This window comes from Diabrotica undecimpunctata, chromosome 7, assembly GCF_040954645.1.
Source record: "Diabrotica undecimpunctata isolate CICGRU chromosome 7, icDiaUnde3, whole genome shotgun sequence".
In the NCBI taxonomy this organism is placed as follows: domain Eukaryota; kingdom Metazoa; phylum Arthropoda; class Insecta; order Coleoptera; family Chrysomelidae; genus Diabrotica; species Diabrotica undecimpunctata.
Window position 1 is genome coordinate 29,958,041 of NC_092809.1, and position 17,610 is coordinate 29,975,650.

Below are 17,610 nucleotides of genomic sequence, written 5' to 3' on the forward strand. Positions count from 1 at the left end.
TCTGTCCAAAAATGGCTAGAATATGTATCGATAGATAGATGAACAGACACATGCAGTAGATATTATATTAAGACAAAATCACAGTTGAAAATATTTTCATTTGGTAAAGAATAAATAATGTTGTACACTGCTATACTGTAACGTATCTATTACTAATGTCTAAATATATATGGACCGAAGTTTGAATTAGTGCCGTTTTCTAGTTCCACTGATTTTCAGGTACTTATTAAATAGTCTTAATCGTTTTTTAAATGTAAAAGGTGCTTACTTTTTTCTAGTTTGTCAAGCGAGGATGTTAAAAAGAAAAAGAGGAGAAAAAGCAAAAAACTAGAGAGGTAAATAGTTTCGTAATACAGCATTTTTTGCAAAACATTACATCACACAAAAATATATATTATTTTTTTCTAATCTAACTAAGGGATATTATTTTTATTTCGTGTAAATTTAAGGGTCTAGTTTTATCGAAGTTTATTTGAATCCTTTTAACATCAGATGTTCATTCTTGTTAAATAGAATCACATAATCGCAAATACCAGTTTTCTCGAGCTTATAGTTATGCTTTAGAGTTCTGGTTTGATTTTATTAAGAAAAAGCACATGTGCCCAATCGCTTTAGCGTAGTAAAACTTATTTTCTTCATACAACACCTCCGTATCCAAATATTAAATTATCTCTTTTGCAGTTATATAAAAATTTTTACTTAAATTGATTAAATCAACTCAAGCAATTTTAAATCTGGATGTCTTATTCGCTCTTCACCATTTTGAGCCACTCCAATTGTTAGGAATGACTCATTCAACAATTCGAATGCCAAATGTGTTTTTTCGAACATGAAGTTAGTTTTGTTCCTTAAATTTACATGCAATAAAAAATTACCTACTAGTCTAGAATCAAAAGTGGAAGTGGAGGATGATACATTCCAATCTGTCTGCTTTGTGAGATGTAGTACAAACATATTTTACCATTTAAAACAAAAATACATATTTTGTTGTGTTTTACTATTTAGAGATTGTTTTTCAATTCTATACTAATATATTGGTGGTATATTTTTTTGCCGTACATTATAAAGAGAAGGCTCTATAATATGATCAGGTAATGGTATGGATTCCAATTTTAATTTTCCATTTCTCTCACGAAAAAACTTTTTTTACTTGTTTCTACTTGCATATGTTTAGCCGATCCTCGAACCCGAACAATGGAACAGTGGAAGGTGCGTTCATGCAATAGAATCTCACTAAAAATACATATTGTTTTATAGTATTTTTTAAATAAACACTGTGGTTTTGTTGTTTTTATTTTGTATTTTTAAGGCTTTTGTCTCAGGAACATACCAGTTACAGTAAAGGTAGATTTAAAAGTTATTTCTCTACAAGAACGAAATAGTCGAACATTATCTTTATAATAAAACTAATTTTTTTGTTTTATGTCATTTTTAGTATTGTTCTGAAGCTATTTTCTTGTGGCATGTTAGAGTAATTACTATTTAAATGGGAATAAGCCACAATTAAAGGTTAAAGTACGTTTATTGACCTTTAATTGTGGCTTATTCCCATTTAAATAGTAATTATTCATTTTTGGTAATCAAAACAAAAAAACAATAAATATAATGACGTTCCACAGATAATTTTTCTTCAAATCTTCACAGATTTGTTAGTAATTCCCAAGTCATTTTCCAATTTGTAATCTGAATGAATGCTGTAGTTGATTTACACGAATTTACAGTTTTTTATATTCTGTCAAAACTTACGTAGAGTGATAAATCATCATTAAATATCTAAAACATTCAATCACAAAATTTAAATTAAAACCCAAATACATACTATAAAAATTACGTATGTTCTGTGTCTCTACTATGTAGGTACTTCCACTCCTAACAGTAAAGTTATAGAAATGTATTCACGTCTTTGATAACTTAATACATTTCTTTCAGTTGTCTTTATGGCACTTAAAGAATTGGTTAACGCATATTTTGAAAGTAGGATTTTCCGGACAGCTTTCCACTTAACTCGGGCTCAAATCAATTTTGGTATGTTTATATTTCATGTATTCGTGATAGTAGCCCGTACATTTTGAAATATAATTCAGATTATATATAAATCAAAGATTTAGACCTGTTTAATATCCATTCCAAGAATGCCTGCCTTCTGCTTTTATTCTATTCATCTTTCCACTATTTAGAAACAGTTTATCCTGCGTTAATGTATGTTTCGTCTAGGTAATGTATTAGGCTAGTTTCTTCCACAGTTCGTTGAATCTTTCATATACTTTCTATACTTAAATCCACTTCTTTCATAACTTTCCAAAATGTCATTATGGAGAATTTGGGATAATGATAGGGATAGTGAAAAGAACAGTAGGAAATATGAAAACAATAAGTAGCAAAATTATTATTAAGTTTAAAAGAAAAATGTTTCAACGCGTTACGCACAAGTCGCTTACCTTTAAATGGCGTCCTGTAGGACTTAGGTAATACACGTAGATGAAACTGATTACTCAAGTAATCACTACCCACCTTTTTGGGTAATTGCCAGAATTAGATTTTTCCATGAAAGCAACCAAAAGCACGTCGCGTATGGTACCGTCACTATCACGAAAGCTGAAGCTTACAATTCTTTTGTAGTTCCTTCTGAGGTCTCTCACGTTTACTCATTGAGCCTTTGGATATTTCAACGATTTGTGCATACAAAGTTAAAATTCATATAGCACGCTTGTATATAAAAGTACAACAAATACATAAGTTTATTTTGCAGTATTTTAAGACATGTATAGAAAAGTAAATATAGTATGCCTTATAATTAATAATACACAATGTTTTAATAATATGAAATTATTAAATTGATTATTTTATAAACTCTAATAAACTTAAATCTTATTCTACCCCCAAGAAATTCAATATTTGATTACTTTAAATAAAGAAATATAGGATATTGAACACATGTCATAGTTTTATCAAGCGTTGGAATCTTGTTCCTCAAGTAAACAATTAGCTCAGGTTTTCTGCTACAGAGTCTGCTGCTATATCATTAACACTATTAACAGTTGTACTTGGATTACACAATTAATTTAATAATCTATACTATAAATAATGTAAGAATATTTCTAAAAATAATTACATATCAACTTTACACTACTCACTGCTGTGAGTTTATCTACTGAAATCGGTAATACAAAAGAAGGGCCTTAGGATGTAAGCGATTCAAAGACGTTAAATCACAGTAATAATGAATTTTTTTATTACAATTTAATTTACAATCTGCTTCGTTTGAAAGTATAAGTAAATGGTTTGGAGGTTCACACATGAGAGAGCAGCTGTTGTCTGAAAACCCATCTTTTAAACACTTTACATTAGTTCACACAGTTAATTTATTAAGTTTGTTGGCCATAGTTTATTCAGTCGTCTCGCGAATCTAAATGGAGCGTTTAGAAATGCTTCTTCATTTGGTTGATCTCTCAGTCCATCAAGGTAATTTCTTGATATTCTTCGAATTTCTTCCTCTACCAAAGATATAGCTAAGTCATCCTCTAGGGTTTTATTGCTTACTAACTAGGAAGCTTTGAACATACATAATTCTTAATATTTTTAATTGAACTCTTTGCAAGCCTCAATGATCCAACTGGGTTTTATTATACATTTGTACATGATTAGCTTATTTTCTATGGTCAGTTTTGATTTCTATCTATCGACCTGTGAGTCTGTGAGATTTGTCTTATTTTAATGCTAATCTGGGTTTTCTTGTCTTGGATGTGAAATCGGACACTCATCTCTTCGATTTGCGTGAAAGTGACTTTGAAGTTGATTTGTTTTCATTTACTTTCACTTTCCATCTGTTGAGCCAAATCGAGCTGGTTAAGGTGGTTTTGTAGATGTGTGGATGCCGTGATGGGGTCGGTTGAGATTTCTGTTATATTTGTGGTTTGGATGTCTGCAATAAATCTGGAGGGGACCTAGCACACCACACTGGCACCCTTGATTTAATGGAAGAGTATGTCGAAGTCGTGTTATATTTTACTTGGAATTTGTAGGAAGATTTTAAGTTTGTATAAGAGTCCATTTTGCCATACTCTATCAAATGAATTTTCTAGATTTAAGAATGCAGCTGTGCAATATTTTTTCCTCAAGGGCAGTGAGGATTTTTGATTATTATATGGGTCTGTCGTGTCTCACATGGAATCTATCAAGAATATTTTACTCATTGTAGGCAACATGATTGGTCGACAGGATGATGTTTATTGTGACGTGTATATGTAGAGGTAGATATTTACCTACCAACTCGATAAAAACCAAACGTAAACGGAAAATTTTTTGTTTATTTGACGCGCAAAATATCCTAAAGCGGCTCTCGATCAAAGAAATACCAAAGGAATACTCGTCCGTGATATATAAACAAACTTTAAAATGTGTTTATTATCAATTCCAGCGATGCAAAAGGATTGAAAATACTTTTTCGAACATATACGATAGGAAATAGAAATACATTGAAAATATTCTTTGGTGCTTTAATACATACAGGGTAATTTTTAATACATACGAAAGAATGTACGAAAACTGCTGGTGTTATGCAACGTTGTATTTTGCCAAAAACTAATGCATAAAGTTCGATGAATATGTTAGCGCTCTTGTAACATACAGTGTAGTCCGTTTAGTACGACTTCGCATATAACAACTAACCGCTTTTAGCGACGTAAATAAGGCATAATGTTTGGTTTTAATCTAAGCCAACATGAAAAGACATGCGTTTATTACGACTCCGCTTATAACGACCGACCGCTTTTAACGACGGAATTTTAAACAATATTGTCCGGTTACAACGACAACCCATTAAAAAAATCGTAGATAAGAAGCTGTCTCCGCCCCGCGCACCTTCTTTACCACAACGTCGCTGACTGGAATGCGACTGTTTATTATTCGACAGTAATTCGCAGACGATTATTAGTGATTACGCATACAAAAATGGCTTCTAGAAAACGAAAATGTTTCTCCATTGAAGAAAAAAGTATAATAATACAACGTTTAGAAGCTGGCGAGTCAAATATAACGATTGCAAAGGAATTCGGTGTAAATCATTCCACAATATCGACAATTAAGAAAAATAAACACAAGATAGAATCTTTATTCAATGCGAATGTTTTAAAACCGAAACGTGTGAGGGTGTTGTCTCAAAAACAAGTTGACTGTGCACTTTTAGAATGGTTTAAACTGCAACGTAATCGAGGAATACCTGTAAATGGGCCTATGCTTCAACAAAAGGCAAATTTTTTTGCTAAAGAGCTAAACATTTTTAATTTTGATTGTTCGGCAAGTTGGATTAACCGTTTCAAGAATAGACACAATACTGTCGGCGGAAAAATTACTGGAGAGTCTTTGTCAGTTGAGCAGAACGATGTGAACGAATGGCTAACCAAAGTTTGGCCTAAGTTGCGCGAAAAATTTAGTGACGACGAAATATTTAATGCAGATGAAACTGGATTATTCTATAAACTAACGCCAGATAAAACATTAAAATTTAGAGGGGAAAAATGCTCGGGAGGAAAACTTTCGAAAGACAGAATAACTGTGATGGTTGCAGCTAACATGAGTGGTACGATAAAAAAGAAGTTGTTAATTATCGGCAAATCAAAGAACCCAAGATGTTTTAAAAATGTACAATCTCTGCCGGTATATTATGAGAGCAATCGCAAGGCCTGGATGACATCTGATATCTTTATCAAATGGGTACGCGATTGGGACCGTGAACTGACTAAAAATAAGAAAAAAATCCTGCTTCTGGTTGACAATTGTCTAGCTCATCCCTCAGTCAGTGACTTGAAAAGCATAACTCTTACTTTCCTGCCTCCTAACACAACATCTGTGTTGCAACCTATGGACCAAGGAATAATTCGAGCATTAAAATTAAACTTTCGTAAAAATCTGGTTCTAAAAATTGTCGTCAGTCTTGATGCAAATGAAGACACGAGTGCCAAGTTTCCGAAGATCACAATACTGGATGCCATTCTAATGATTTATGATGCCTGGAACAAGCTTACGACAGCGACGATTTCCAACTGTTATAAACATGCTGGATTTGTTCGAGATAGTCCCAGTGTCCCAGTGGCTGCCGACAACGACGATGATGATCAGGTTCCGCTGTCTCTCTGGGCGAGAGCTCTGAATAAAAGACTACCTATAGCAAATGAAGAACTTGAACAATATTCTGCTGTTGATGATGATCTCGCAACGTGTGAGGAGCCTACTGACGAAAATATTCTACAAAATATTATCGTCAACAGCCAAGATAGCGACGATAATACAGATGACTGCCTGGAAGAAAATTGTACGTTTCCGAGTGTAAATGAAGCTCTCAAAGCTGCAGAAGTGTTGAATGTGTTTGTGCATTCTAATTTTAATGACGACAATATGAAAAGTCTTATGTCTCGTTTGCATAATGCAGTTCGTACTTGTTTTTATAAAAATCAAAAACAGTCAAAGATTACAGACTTTTTCCACTAGGTATTTCACTTTTAGTTATACATATTTATATATGTACGTATTATATGTGTATAGATATGTAGGTACATACATATGTATTTGGCAAAGTTTATGTGAAACTATTTTTTCATTTCTTTTCATTCCTATTAGAAATAAATATTTTGATTTGAATGTCTTTTTTTCTGTAATGTATCATGTAAACATTAATATGTAAATATTATGTCGTAAAAAACAAAAATCAAAATTGCCATCTCTTTATAACGACTTCCGGTTAGTACGACGCAATGACACAGGTCCCTTAGCCGTCGTTATAACCGGATTCTACTGTACCTATTTATCGGGCACCACACCTTCATAATATAAAAGCAAAAGGTAGGATATAAGCTTCAATTGTGAAGATAGTTATTTGGTTTCGTGATAGTAACCGTTAACCCACGATTCGTCACCTATGTATGGTCGGGATATTGACTGCGAAACCTACTGTTTCATTCGTCTAATCATATATTTGTCATCAGTAACCATCTTTTTAAGCCATCTACAAATTACCAGTGCGAGTTCTAAGCGAATCTTTTTCTTCTCTGTCGTTAGCAATTTTGGAATGAATTATTGAACCTATCTTTTATCTCTTTTCTCATTCATTCATATCTAGAGGATTTTTGAATCAGTTGAATAGTTTTCGCCCAGTGTTTTTCGAGTTTATTGCAAATTAGCTGTTTCCAATATGTCCGTTTCGTTTTCAGCGATAACAAAATGCGATAAACGCAAAAATATAATGTAAACCAAAGTACGCAGTATAACTGTAACACTCTTTAATTCGTATAACTATGTCAGCCGGAATAATGAATGATGGGACCCTCTTAGTTTTCCATTTTTTTTTAAATTTCGGGCGATTAAAAGTTAGCTAGACTTCTTGTTTGCTTGGGTCATCTTTGAGTTGGGAGACTAAATAATTTAATATTATTTTAAACAAATTGTATTATATAATAATAGTATATTGTAAATAAAATACACTTCCCTAATTACGATTAAATTAATCAATTTATTTTTTAAAAATATAAATACTTGTATGTTCCTGACAAAACCATATTTGTTTACTAATCCAACTATTGTGTAAAAATCTCATGGTTTTATTTTTTTTTCTTAGATCCGGCAAATCTAAAGACAAATTGAAGAAAAAGAAGAATAAGAAAGATGAAGCTTCGTCTGAGTCTAATTCAGATGAAGAGTCTGATGATGGTTCAAGCAGTGACGACGACAGGAAGAAGAAAAACAGAAAAAAGGAGGTTAGTTTTACCGAAACAACGTGAGTAATTGGTCTTGTCAATTCCAGATTCTGCCAGATCTAGTGGTTACTCTTGTTTTTAGACTGCTTTTATTTATTTTGATTAAATGTCGTTTTATGTTTGATCACCATTATGTCATTTTTATTTTGTAGGGTGAGATTTAATGTTTATCATTCGAAATACGTGGCGTTTTCTTATGTTATAATATCCAAGGATTTTAACTGAAAGAAATTATTGTCTTATTTTCTAAATCTATAAATTTTTATTAACTTTTTTACATACATAGTCATGAACAAATTTATTTTCTTGACCAAGAGAAGATGTAAATGTTCATTATATTTACTAACTAGTCCAATCAGTTTTTGTAATCGTCTCCTCCCGGTTTCTATCTTCTAGCCAGTAAATCGTGTAACTTTTTATTGTTTGTATAACATGTCTATACTATAATTACTGCTAATTTATGCCATAACTATATACCTTCTTTGTTACTCTCAGCTTCTGCAACTCAACATCCAGTATCTATGTATTTTAATATCGAATTAAAATTGTATACAATAGACACTTCTGTATTCATTGATTTTATTATCTAAATATGTTGTATTCTTAGACACTCTCCAATTGTTTCAGACTGCAGGTTCTAAATAGATACATTTCTAAAGTCACTAAGGCACTTACGGTTATTTCTGTTTAAATTTACGAAGTATGAATATCAAATAACTAGACTGATGCTGTAAAAGATTTTATTGTGATTGTATACATTTTTACTTATTATCTCCTTAACAAGCAATTTAGGCGAAGCAATGAAGTAATAAACATACCAAATTTTTGCAGTAGGATGAATCTCAATGAAACTTTTTTCGTTCGATTCGTATTAGTGCCAGGAAATTTGATGATGTGAAAATGAAAATTGCATTATTGAACACGGAATATGCATTTTTCAAAGTGCATTTCGAAGTGATGAAAAATCATAAATTTGTTAATCGGAAATAATTGACGGAAGTGAGTTCAATATTACTACTCGGGGTAATACTTATAGGGTTCACTGAACATGAATGTCATGACGGAGATGTTCTCCAAGGCATCTGGCGCACCTGGGCCTCTGCTCCTGGAGCTTTGTGGAAATTCGATACAAAATCAATGCAAACTCATTACTCAGGTGTGGCTAAAAACTAATACCATGTCGGCGATGGTGTGAAAGGACCTGGTGCTCAAAACGGGACTTGTGTCCTTGAGTTTTGTGGAAATTCGATACATAATCAGCGCTTACTCGTGGGTTTGGGAGTGGGTTGAACATTAAAATCATGTCGGCAATGGTGTCCAAAGCACCTTATGCTCAGGAGGGAGCCGGTCTCTAGGAATTTGTACATCGGAGACCATTACCGTTATAATATTCGTATCAGCGACCCCAAAACCCTCGAGTAACGAGATTGCACGGATTTTATATCGAATTTCCACAAAACTACAGGAGACGAGACCTCCAGGGTACCAGGGGCATCGGGAACCATCACCGTCTTGATATTCGTGATCACTGACCCCGAAAACCTCCGAGTAACGCATGTGGACTGATTTTGTATCGAATATCCATAAAACTAAAGGAGAAGAGGCCCGCAGTGGGCACCAGGTGCCTTAAAGATAATCGCCGACATAATTAGTGTTCCGCAACCCCAAAAATCCCCGAATTTCCACAAAACTCTATGAGACGGGGCCCTGGTGGACCAGGTACCTCGGAGACCATCGCCATAATGATATTAGTCTTCAGTGACCCAAAGAAACCCCTGAAGAGTAATTAACTCATTTCAGTCAATTATTTCCGAATTACAAATTTATCATTTTTCATCACTTCGAGATGCACTTTGAAAAATGCATTTTCTTTGTTCAATAATGCAATTGTCATTTCCACCTTATCATTTTTGTTTACAAAATTTCCTGACACTCTTATGAATCAATGCAAAAGTTTCATTGAGATCCATCCTCCTGCAAATTTTTTTTAGGTTGGGCTTTTTTCTGCTTCATTGCATCGTCTAATTGGACTTCGCAAGTGCTAGGTTTTCACCAAACGTGACCGGAAGTAAAAATGTAAGTCGATATTTGAATCCTTCGTGTAACTTTTCGTCGATTGATGTACGATTTCACTAATTTTGAGTAATTTTGCCAAACTTCCAGTCATAACATTTTAACCGGATATAAAAACCGGAAGTATATATTTGCTTCCGTCATCGCATCGAATAATTTTTCGCTTGTACTATTTCGACTTTAAAAAAGTACTTTCGGTTGCAATTCTGGAAGGTCCGCGGTCAAATTCATCACCGTTAATACCATCTTTGGGTTGTAAGCTCTCATTCGACACCTCATTTGTAATTCTATCTGTTTTAATAAAGAATTTTCACGCGCAGACAGACATGGATACACATGTGAAAACAATATACGCCCTTCCTCTACCTTTGTATACGAGGCAGAGTTTTATGCAACGTTGAATTGTGCAAGAGAATTTGACAAGAGGGCTTTTAAACTTAAGCGGATTAATATATGCACATATAGTCGACCGGCTACGGGGACTCTCAGAGCCCTAATATAGACTCTAGGCTAGTGTTGGAATGTCGAGAACTTTATAGATTGGTGAAATATAACATTGGCACACTGATATGAGTGCCAGTTCATTGGGAATACACGAAAATGAACTTGCCAGAAGAGGATCAGCTACAAAATACTTTTCTTCGGAGCCGGCCTTGTGGGTGCCAAAAAGTACCGTTCGCGACCGAAAAAAGTCTGGATCCGAACATAACATAACTCACAAGAAAAGTATCTCACAAGAAAAGTATACCAAAGCACATGAAAAATGTATATTCTACAGAAATGCGCTCATAATCGAATCAGCTCATAATCAAACACAGGTTTTCTTATTGGACATGCGCCAGTCAAGAGACACCTACATATAATGGAGCTGTTTTATGGACAGAAGCTGTAGCGGAGAATCTGAAATACAACCATTTTTGGACGACTGCGAGGTACTAGATCGTAGGCGGTAAATACTTTTTGGAACACTACTAAGTGACTTCCAAAATATATGGTATTATTTACTAGACCTTTAAATGTTGGTGTAGCCCCCTTACTCATGTTATATAGATACTTTTTCAGTTAACAATGCTCAGGTCTCATTTCTGTGACCCTTGTCTAACGCTCGCTTACTGAGTATTTCTATCGATATTTTTTATTAGTTTCTTTGTATGGATTTGCCCTTGTGTGACTCCTCAATTTGTTTGGAACACTTTTATCATATCTTGCATCGTTTTTATTGACGTCGCAGGATTTTTTGTCCCGGTACTCACATTAAAGAAATCTTGCTGTCTTGTGCTAGTTTGTTAAGGAGATACTTACCAGTTTTGAATTTTCAAGTGTTTCTTCACCACTAATATTGCCGTCTGTCTATCAATAATTATATATCACTATCAGTATCTTCGCTCTGTAGCCCCTCCTTATAATTTCATCGGTGCATACTATCAGCGCAGAAGCTTCAGCCTGGAACACTGTATTGTTACTCAAAAATGATCATTTTCGAAACAACCACAGAAGTAAAATTGTTATCTTTGAAATTAGCAAGTGCCTAAATTCAAACTAATATTAATAGATTCCTCCACACGGGTAATTCCTCCGGGTGGGTAATTAGAATTTATTTAGGTTAAAAGCAAAATTATTAATGATGCGATTGGTAAATGTTAAAGATAAACTACAGAAAATGTTCGAAAAAGTTACAATGAAGTAAAAACTTCTAATGTATGATGATATATTTTATTAAAACTTTAAAAATTATCCAAAGAGATTAAAATTATATTCAAAACGGTGCAATCGGTCCATCATCAGTGAAACATCTTGAGAGTAGTTGAAACTAGCTACATATCCAGGTGTACGCCACGAAATAGCGTATTTCGTGGAGCTACTTCTACTACAGAAGCGCCTTGACCAGGCACTGTAAACAGTTGGAAGAGTTCATTTAAGCAACGATTGGATTCCGTTATACAACATGTAAACTTTTTCAATTTTATTAAAAACTATAACAAGGATATTAACTAACAGTAATTTTATATAATTCTTGAATATTATTTTTGTTTATTTGAATCATCTATAGATTCACCCCGTGTTCATTAAAATTGCGCGTGTAGTTTAAAATAATAAATAAAAAATTAAATTACTTTCAATTTTAAAAAAATTACAAAAAACATAATATGAAACTTCGCGCTAATCTACAGTACCGCGTACAGTACCACTTTTTTTATTTTACCTATATGTAACAATATATAACAACGAACTCGAAAACTCAGATTGATTTATAAAAATTAAAAATCATTATTACCAAAATGTGTATTCAAAGGAAAACAAAACTCAAAGAACGTTTGAGTTTCATAATCGTGAAATAACTTAAGCTTAAGAGCGTATAACTATAATCTATTTCTAATGAGTGTAGAGTAATAAAATCTCATGAAGTATTCAAAAGCGCTACAGGGTAATCCGTCAATAAATTCCGTCCGCATTGCAAAATTCTGTCGTTTCATAAAGAGCAGGTAGGTATCACCCTATTTTAAGGGATTAGTCCATTGTTATCGACAGATAAACACTGAGCCAGAGGCGCGCTAGTGGGTTAATTGACAAAAGAATATGCATTCTTAAAAATCATATTAAAGGAAATAAAAATGTAATACAGCAGAACAGTGTTATTAAAAAAATATAAAATGTAACAATAAAATATATACGAACCGAAATCGGGAAATACTCACAAACACACACGAATGAACTTTACATATTATTGAAACACTTGTGGGGAGTTTAAATCAATTTATTCACAAAAACTACAAAAACTTTACTGGATACGTTATTACAATTCTACATCACTATAGTCTTCATCCGAAGAACTGTCATCATTCCCTGGTGTTATAATTATAGGGTCAACCACCTGATCGACCAAGTTGTCCAGTTCCCACATTTTATCTTCCTCTTTTAAAACATGCTGGATTGCTTTTTGCCAGTTTTCTGATGTGATTTCCATAATGGCTTGATCAAACAATACCTTGACATCTTTCATTTTAAATGTGGTATTGTGCCTTGCAACATATCCTTTAACTTGTGCCCATATAAGTTCTATGGGATTTAATTCGCAATGATATGGCGGTAGGCGTAGCACAGTTACTTTATACTTTTCTGCTACATCTTCTACGGCATATTTTATGAAGCGAGATTTATGTTGTTTTACTACGGCTAGTAGTTCCTTCTTTATTGAATTCGTCTCAAACTGAATACCTTTATTTGACAGCCAGTTAATAATTTCTTGCTTTCTCCAAGCTGAAGTTGGTACCTTCTCTATGCGCCTTGAATGGTAGCTTGCATTATCCATAACCACGACCGAATCAGCTGGAAGAAATTTTAACATTTCCCCGAAGTAGTCTTCGAAGACATCCGAATTCATGTCCTCATGATAATCTCCCGTCCGACACGACTCAAAGCTTAACAAACCTTCTTTTAAAAATCCTTCTTCGCTTCCAATGTGAGCAATTATAAGCCTCTTCCCTTTTCCCGAAGGCACTTTAATACCCGTCGAAAGGCCTTCTATGAAAGCTTGGCGAGCACTTGTTACATTTTTATCTTGCCACATTTTTTGGACTATATAACCTTCGTTTATCCACGTCTCATCAAGATAAAAAATTTTCTTGTGCTCTCTGCGGTACTGTTTTATAGTTCTCAAATATTTTCGTCTCCAGCAAATGATTTCATCAATTTAAAGTAATAGTGCCTTTCGATTGTGCTTTTCCCAGGAAAAATTCATACTTTTTAAAGTTTTCCATAAAAGTTTTCTGGATATCAAAGGAATATCGTTATCTTGGCTTATCTCCATTAGTATTTTGTCAAGGGTGGGTATTTCCTTTTTAAAATAAAACGAATGAACTTTTCTTCGAATGTCACGTTTGGTGTCTTCACCTAAGATTTTTATTGGTCTTCCTGATTTTCTCTTGCATGGACTTAACTGGCCTGATATCTTTCTTTCTCGCAATAATTTAAAAATCGTGGACTGTCCAATTCCAGTCATTCGGGCACATCGCTCAACACTTTCTTGCACAGACAAACTAGGGTGATCGTGTTATATGCAATCATATACATTTAAAATTATAACTTTTTCACTAACAGATAGCGGAGAATTTTTTACACCTCTTTTCTTTGGAGTAAATGTCGCCATTTTATAACTTTTTCACTATTTCTATATCACAATATTACTGTACGTTTAATTGGTGTAGTAACAATTACTAACTCGAATGTCGAATGTCGAATGATAATAATAAAATAAAAGAGGGATTATAATGAAAGTGTAAGTAAAACCTCATTACGCGTTATTAGTCTTCATGTTGATTTATTTTAGTTCTTAGTAATATTAGGAGGTGCGTCATACCCTTATCAGTTTCTTCTAATACTTTTATTCGTTCAGTAAGGAAGTGAATTTGTTTTTATAAATAAAAATGTAATTAGCTTTAATGACCATATAATGGAATACGAGTTTGAAGAATAAGTTAATCGAAAAATTAAATAAAATTGGTTATCACAAAATATCCAAAATATGATATTTTGAGGTACATCAATTTTTGACGACGAAGTTGACATCCGTCCATTTGCCTACGCCCATGACGACACCGAAATTCAGGCAAATTTTATGACACTTCATGATTTATTACTCTACACTCATTTGAAACCAATTATAACAATTCAAAAACAATGTATAAATTAAATAAGCTCAAATCCCTTACGTTTATCTTGTAGAGGAATGTTTAAACTTTAATTTAGGCACTTGCTAATCTGTAAAATAATAATTTTTACCCACTTTCTTGGGACTTAAAAATAATCATTTTTGTGCTTTTTAGAACTTAAATAATTTATATCTCGAAAATCATCAACTTCAGAAAACAACTTAGGTCTTTTTTGTTTAGAATGTGCAAAATATCTAACAAACAATTGTCGGTGGCGAAAAAGTTTGTGTTGGCATACATTATGTCCCTTTTGTCTTCTATATTTATTTTAATATTCTTATGAACGACAACATTCCGAATGTTCGTTTTCATTTTTATTTAATGTTTATATATGTCCTGTCTTATTCTATAGTCTAAGTTTATTTTAATTTAACTAATTAGTTACTTTCATTAAAATTTCATTATTTTCATTAAAAACACCCTGTATTTCTGATTTAGTATTCCACCCACAGTCACAATAACAAAAAGACAGTTTTAGTGATCTGTTCCGTTATTATATTTTTTTTTTCATTGCATGTTTGCTATTTTCGTTACGAAAGTAAAAAATTGTTCTTTTTGAACCTACGCATCATTACTAGGACCTACCCCGATGAGGGTCATTTTCAACTTCTTAGTAAGTACCAATATTTGAGGAAATCAAAATAGAAAAATGTCTGCATGCCAAGCATTTTAAAATAAACAAATGTGCAAATTATTTCTTTTTATTGTTGGTTAATGTGTTAATAAATCCCTTATTAACTAGATAATCAAAAATCAACAATATATGTTGACACTAGGAATAGATCTTTATGAGGCATTAGGATAAACATACAAATTGCATTTCTTTTATTAGAAAAAAAAAATATTACAGTTTCTTTCCATTGTACTTTTCTTTTCTTATGTTTTTACTTACAAAATAATTAAATTTAACGTAACAATAATACATTTGTTATCAAGCTAAGTCCTTTATTGAAATAGATACTTAAACATTGCACGTCCAAGGTCTCCCCCGAATTACTTTTTGCACCATAAAACTTAAATTAATAATTTTTTGGGAATTAAGACTTGTTCGTAGTTTTAATGACGTGTTAGTTACGTAATCATTAAAAATGGTGGACGGGTGCCATTTTGTAAGATACATTTAAATGTGATCATATGGCAAGTGGTATGAAAACTCTGGTGTCACTCAATATGTTCCTAGATTTTTGTGCGAATTTAACGCACCGTTCCAATATGGTGACCAGTCAATGTTAAATAATGACAGGTTTTTATATTTATTGACATGTGAAAAATATGAAGTTACCGACATTTTCCTTATATGTCAATAAATATAAAGTTACCGACATTTTTCTTATATCACAATATATGGCATGTGATGCCCTAGAATCTCACTAATCCGGTACTTCAATAAACATACACGTCCAATAATCCAGCACTCTCGAGCTGCGCTGCCCTCGCCCCCTCCTTACACTACACACAACGCATGCGCTCCGGGCATCAAAGAGCCGAACCTTAAAATTTATTAGGAGTGCGTATATATTTACCTACTGTTTTAAGTGAGTTAACTGAAAAGTTAAAAATGTCAAGTAAATGGAAATTAAAAATTTAAAAGTAAAATGGACGTTTTAAAGAGGTTAGATAGTGGAGAAAACATGTGGAAATTGACAAAAGAATATGTCGTTGGGGATCCTACTATATATGACCTTAAGAAAAAAAAAACACAAGATAGTGGACCATGTGATTAGAATGGAATCTGGATTAGGAAAGCGTAAAACATTAAGCGTTGGTGAATGTGCAAAGATGGAAAAAGTTCTCTACATGTGGTTCATGCAAAAGCGTTCTAAACACATTTAATATCTGAAGAAATTCTAAAAGCAAAAGCAATCGAATTTTGAAAGATGTCAAATCTGTGCTTTCTACAATTACAAAGCAAACAGACGATAAAGGAACTGACATAAGGAATCGAAAAATTGAATTTCATAACACGTCAAGTTATCTAGGCAAAAACTTATCGCGAACTAATTTCTATTACTCATATGGCGTGAGTAAATGAAAGATACGAAGGACAGTTAAGATTTAATTTCAATACAGAGTCCCGCCATAGCTGTCTGGTGCACATTATTTTTAAAATAATTGCTAATATGACAGAAAGATTTTGTATCAATCAGAGCTTTCCACAAGTTCGCTCTGAGGAATCCAAAAGGACGAAATACATATAACGGAATGGCGGTGGTCTGTAGACATTTGCAAATTACAAAATCCAAAATTTCGTGCGACTGTTGGGTGTTTGGATAAATTTAAAAAGCCATTTGGTATCCATCTGTTAACTATACCGGGTGAAAAATTGTCAAGCAACGAATAGTGCAGACGGGAATGGTCTGTCTTGGAAACTGTTGTTCAGTAAAACATTCGTATCCTCTAAAAAAACGAGCGCACCAAATGATATAATCACATTTATGCCGTGTTCACATTTATGCCGTGTTCAAATGCTACTGGAACACACCAATTGGATTTGTTAGCGATTGGCAAAGCTAAAAATCTCAGAGCTCACAAAAAAACTTGTCTGCCAGTCTCCTACAAGAACTAATTTAAAATTTGGGCCACGAAAGAGCTATTTAGTGAATGGTTCCATTAGGAATTTATCCCAGAGGTAAAGAAGCTTATGAAAATATCCAACTTGCCCATAAAATCTTTACTCGTACTTGACAATGCTCTAGGTCATCCAAAAAAGCCAGAACTTAGATCAAGTGATGCGAATATCCGAACCATCTTCCTTCCACCAAACTGCACATCTTTATTGCCGTCGATGAATCAAAATGTTATCGAAAAAATAAAGTCTTTGTTTAAAAATAAATTTCTCATACATATTATTTCTCAGGGTGGTGATATAACGCAGAGCCTCAAAAAATTTAATTTCAATGATGTATTCTCTCTCCTTCACGCATGGAGCTCCTGACTTAATCCAATTATAATCATCAAAACCAGATGCATTATTCAATTGCTTCAATACCTGAATAACTTGGGCTGAAGAAAATGGCGTATCTGCTAAAAATGTTATAATTCTTGGAAACATGCGAGAATAGGTTTTTAAATAGGGACTA

General features: G+C 33.3%; 1 protein-coding gene across 3 annotated transcripts in view; it reads left to right on the forward strand.

The window, feature by feature from the left end:
• Positions 1–17,610, forward strand: part of Srrm234 (Serine-arginine repetitive matrix 2/3/4) — an 88,637-nt gene that overhangs the window by 51,665 nt on the left and 19,362 nt on the right. For 2 of the 3 annotated variants that reach the window (XM_072536983.1, XM_072536984.1), the window contains exons 5-6: positions 279–335; positions 7,610–7,748. In XM_072536983.1, coding sequence (XP_072393084.1) covers positions 279–335; positions 7,610–7,748 — 196 coding nt within the window. The remainder of the gene's footprint in view (positions 1–278; positions 336–7,609; positions 7,749–17,610) is intronic. The other variant, XM_072536985.1, reaches the window with a different exon arrangement.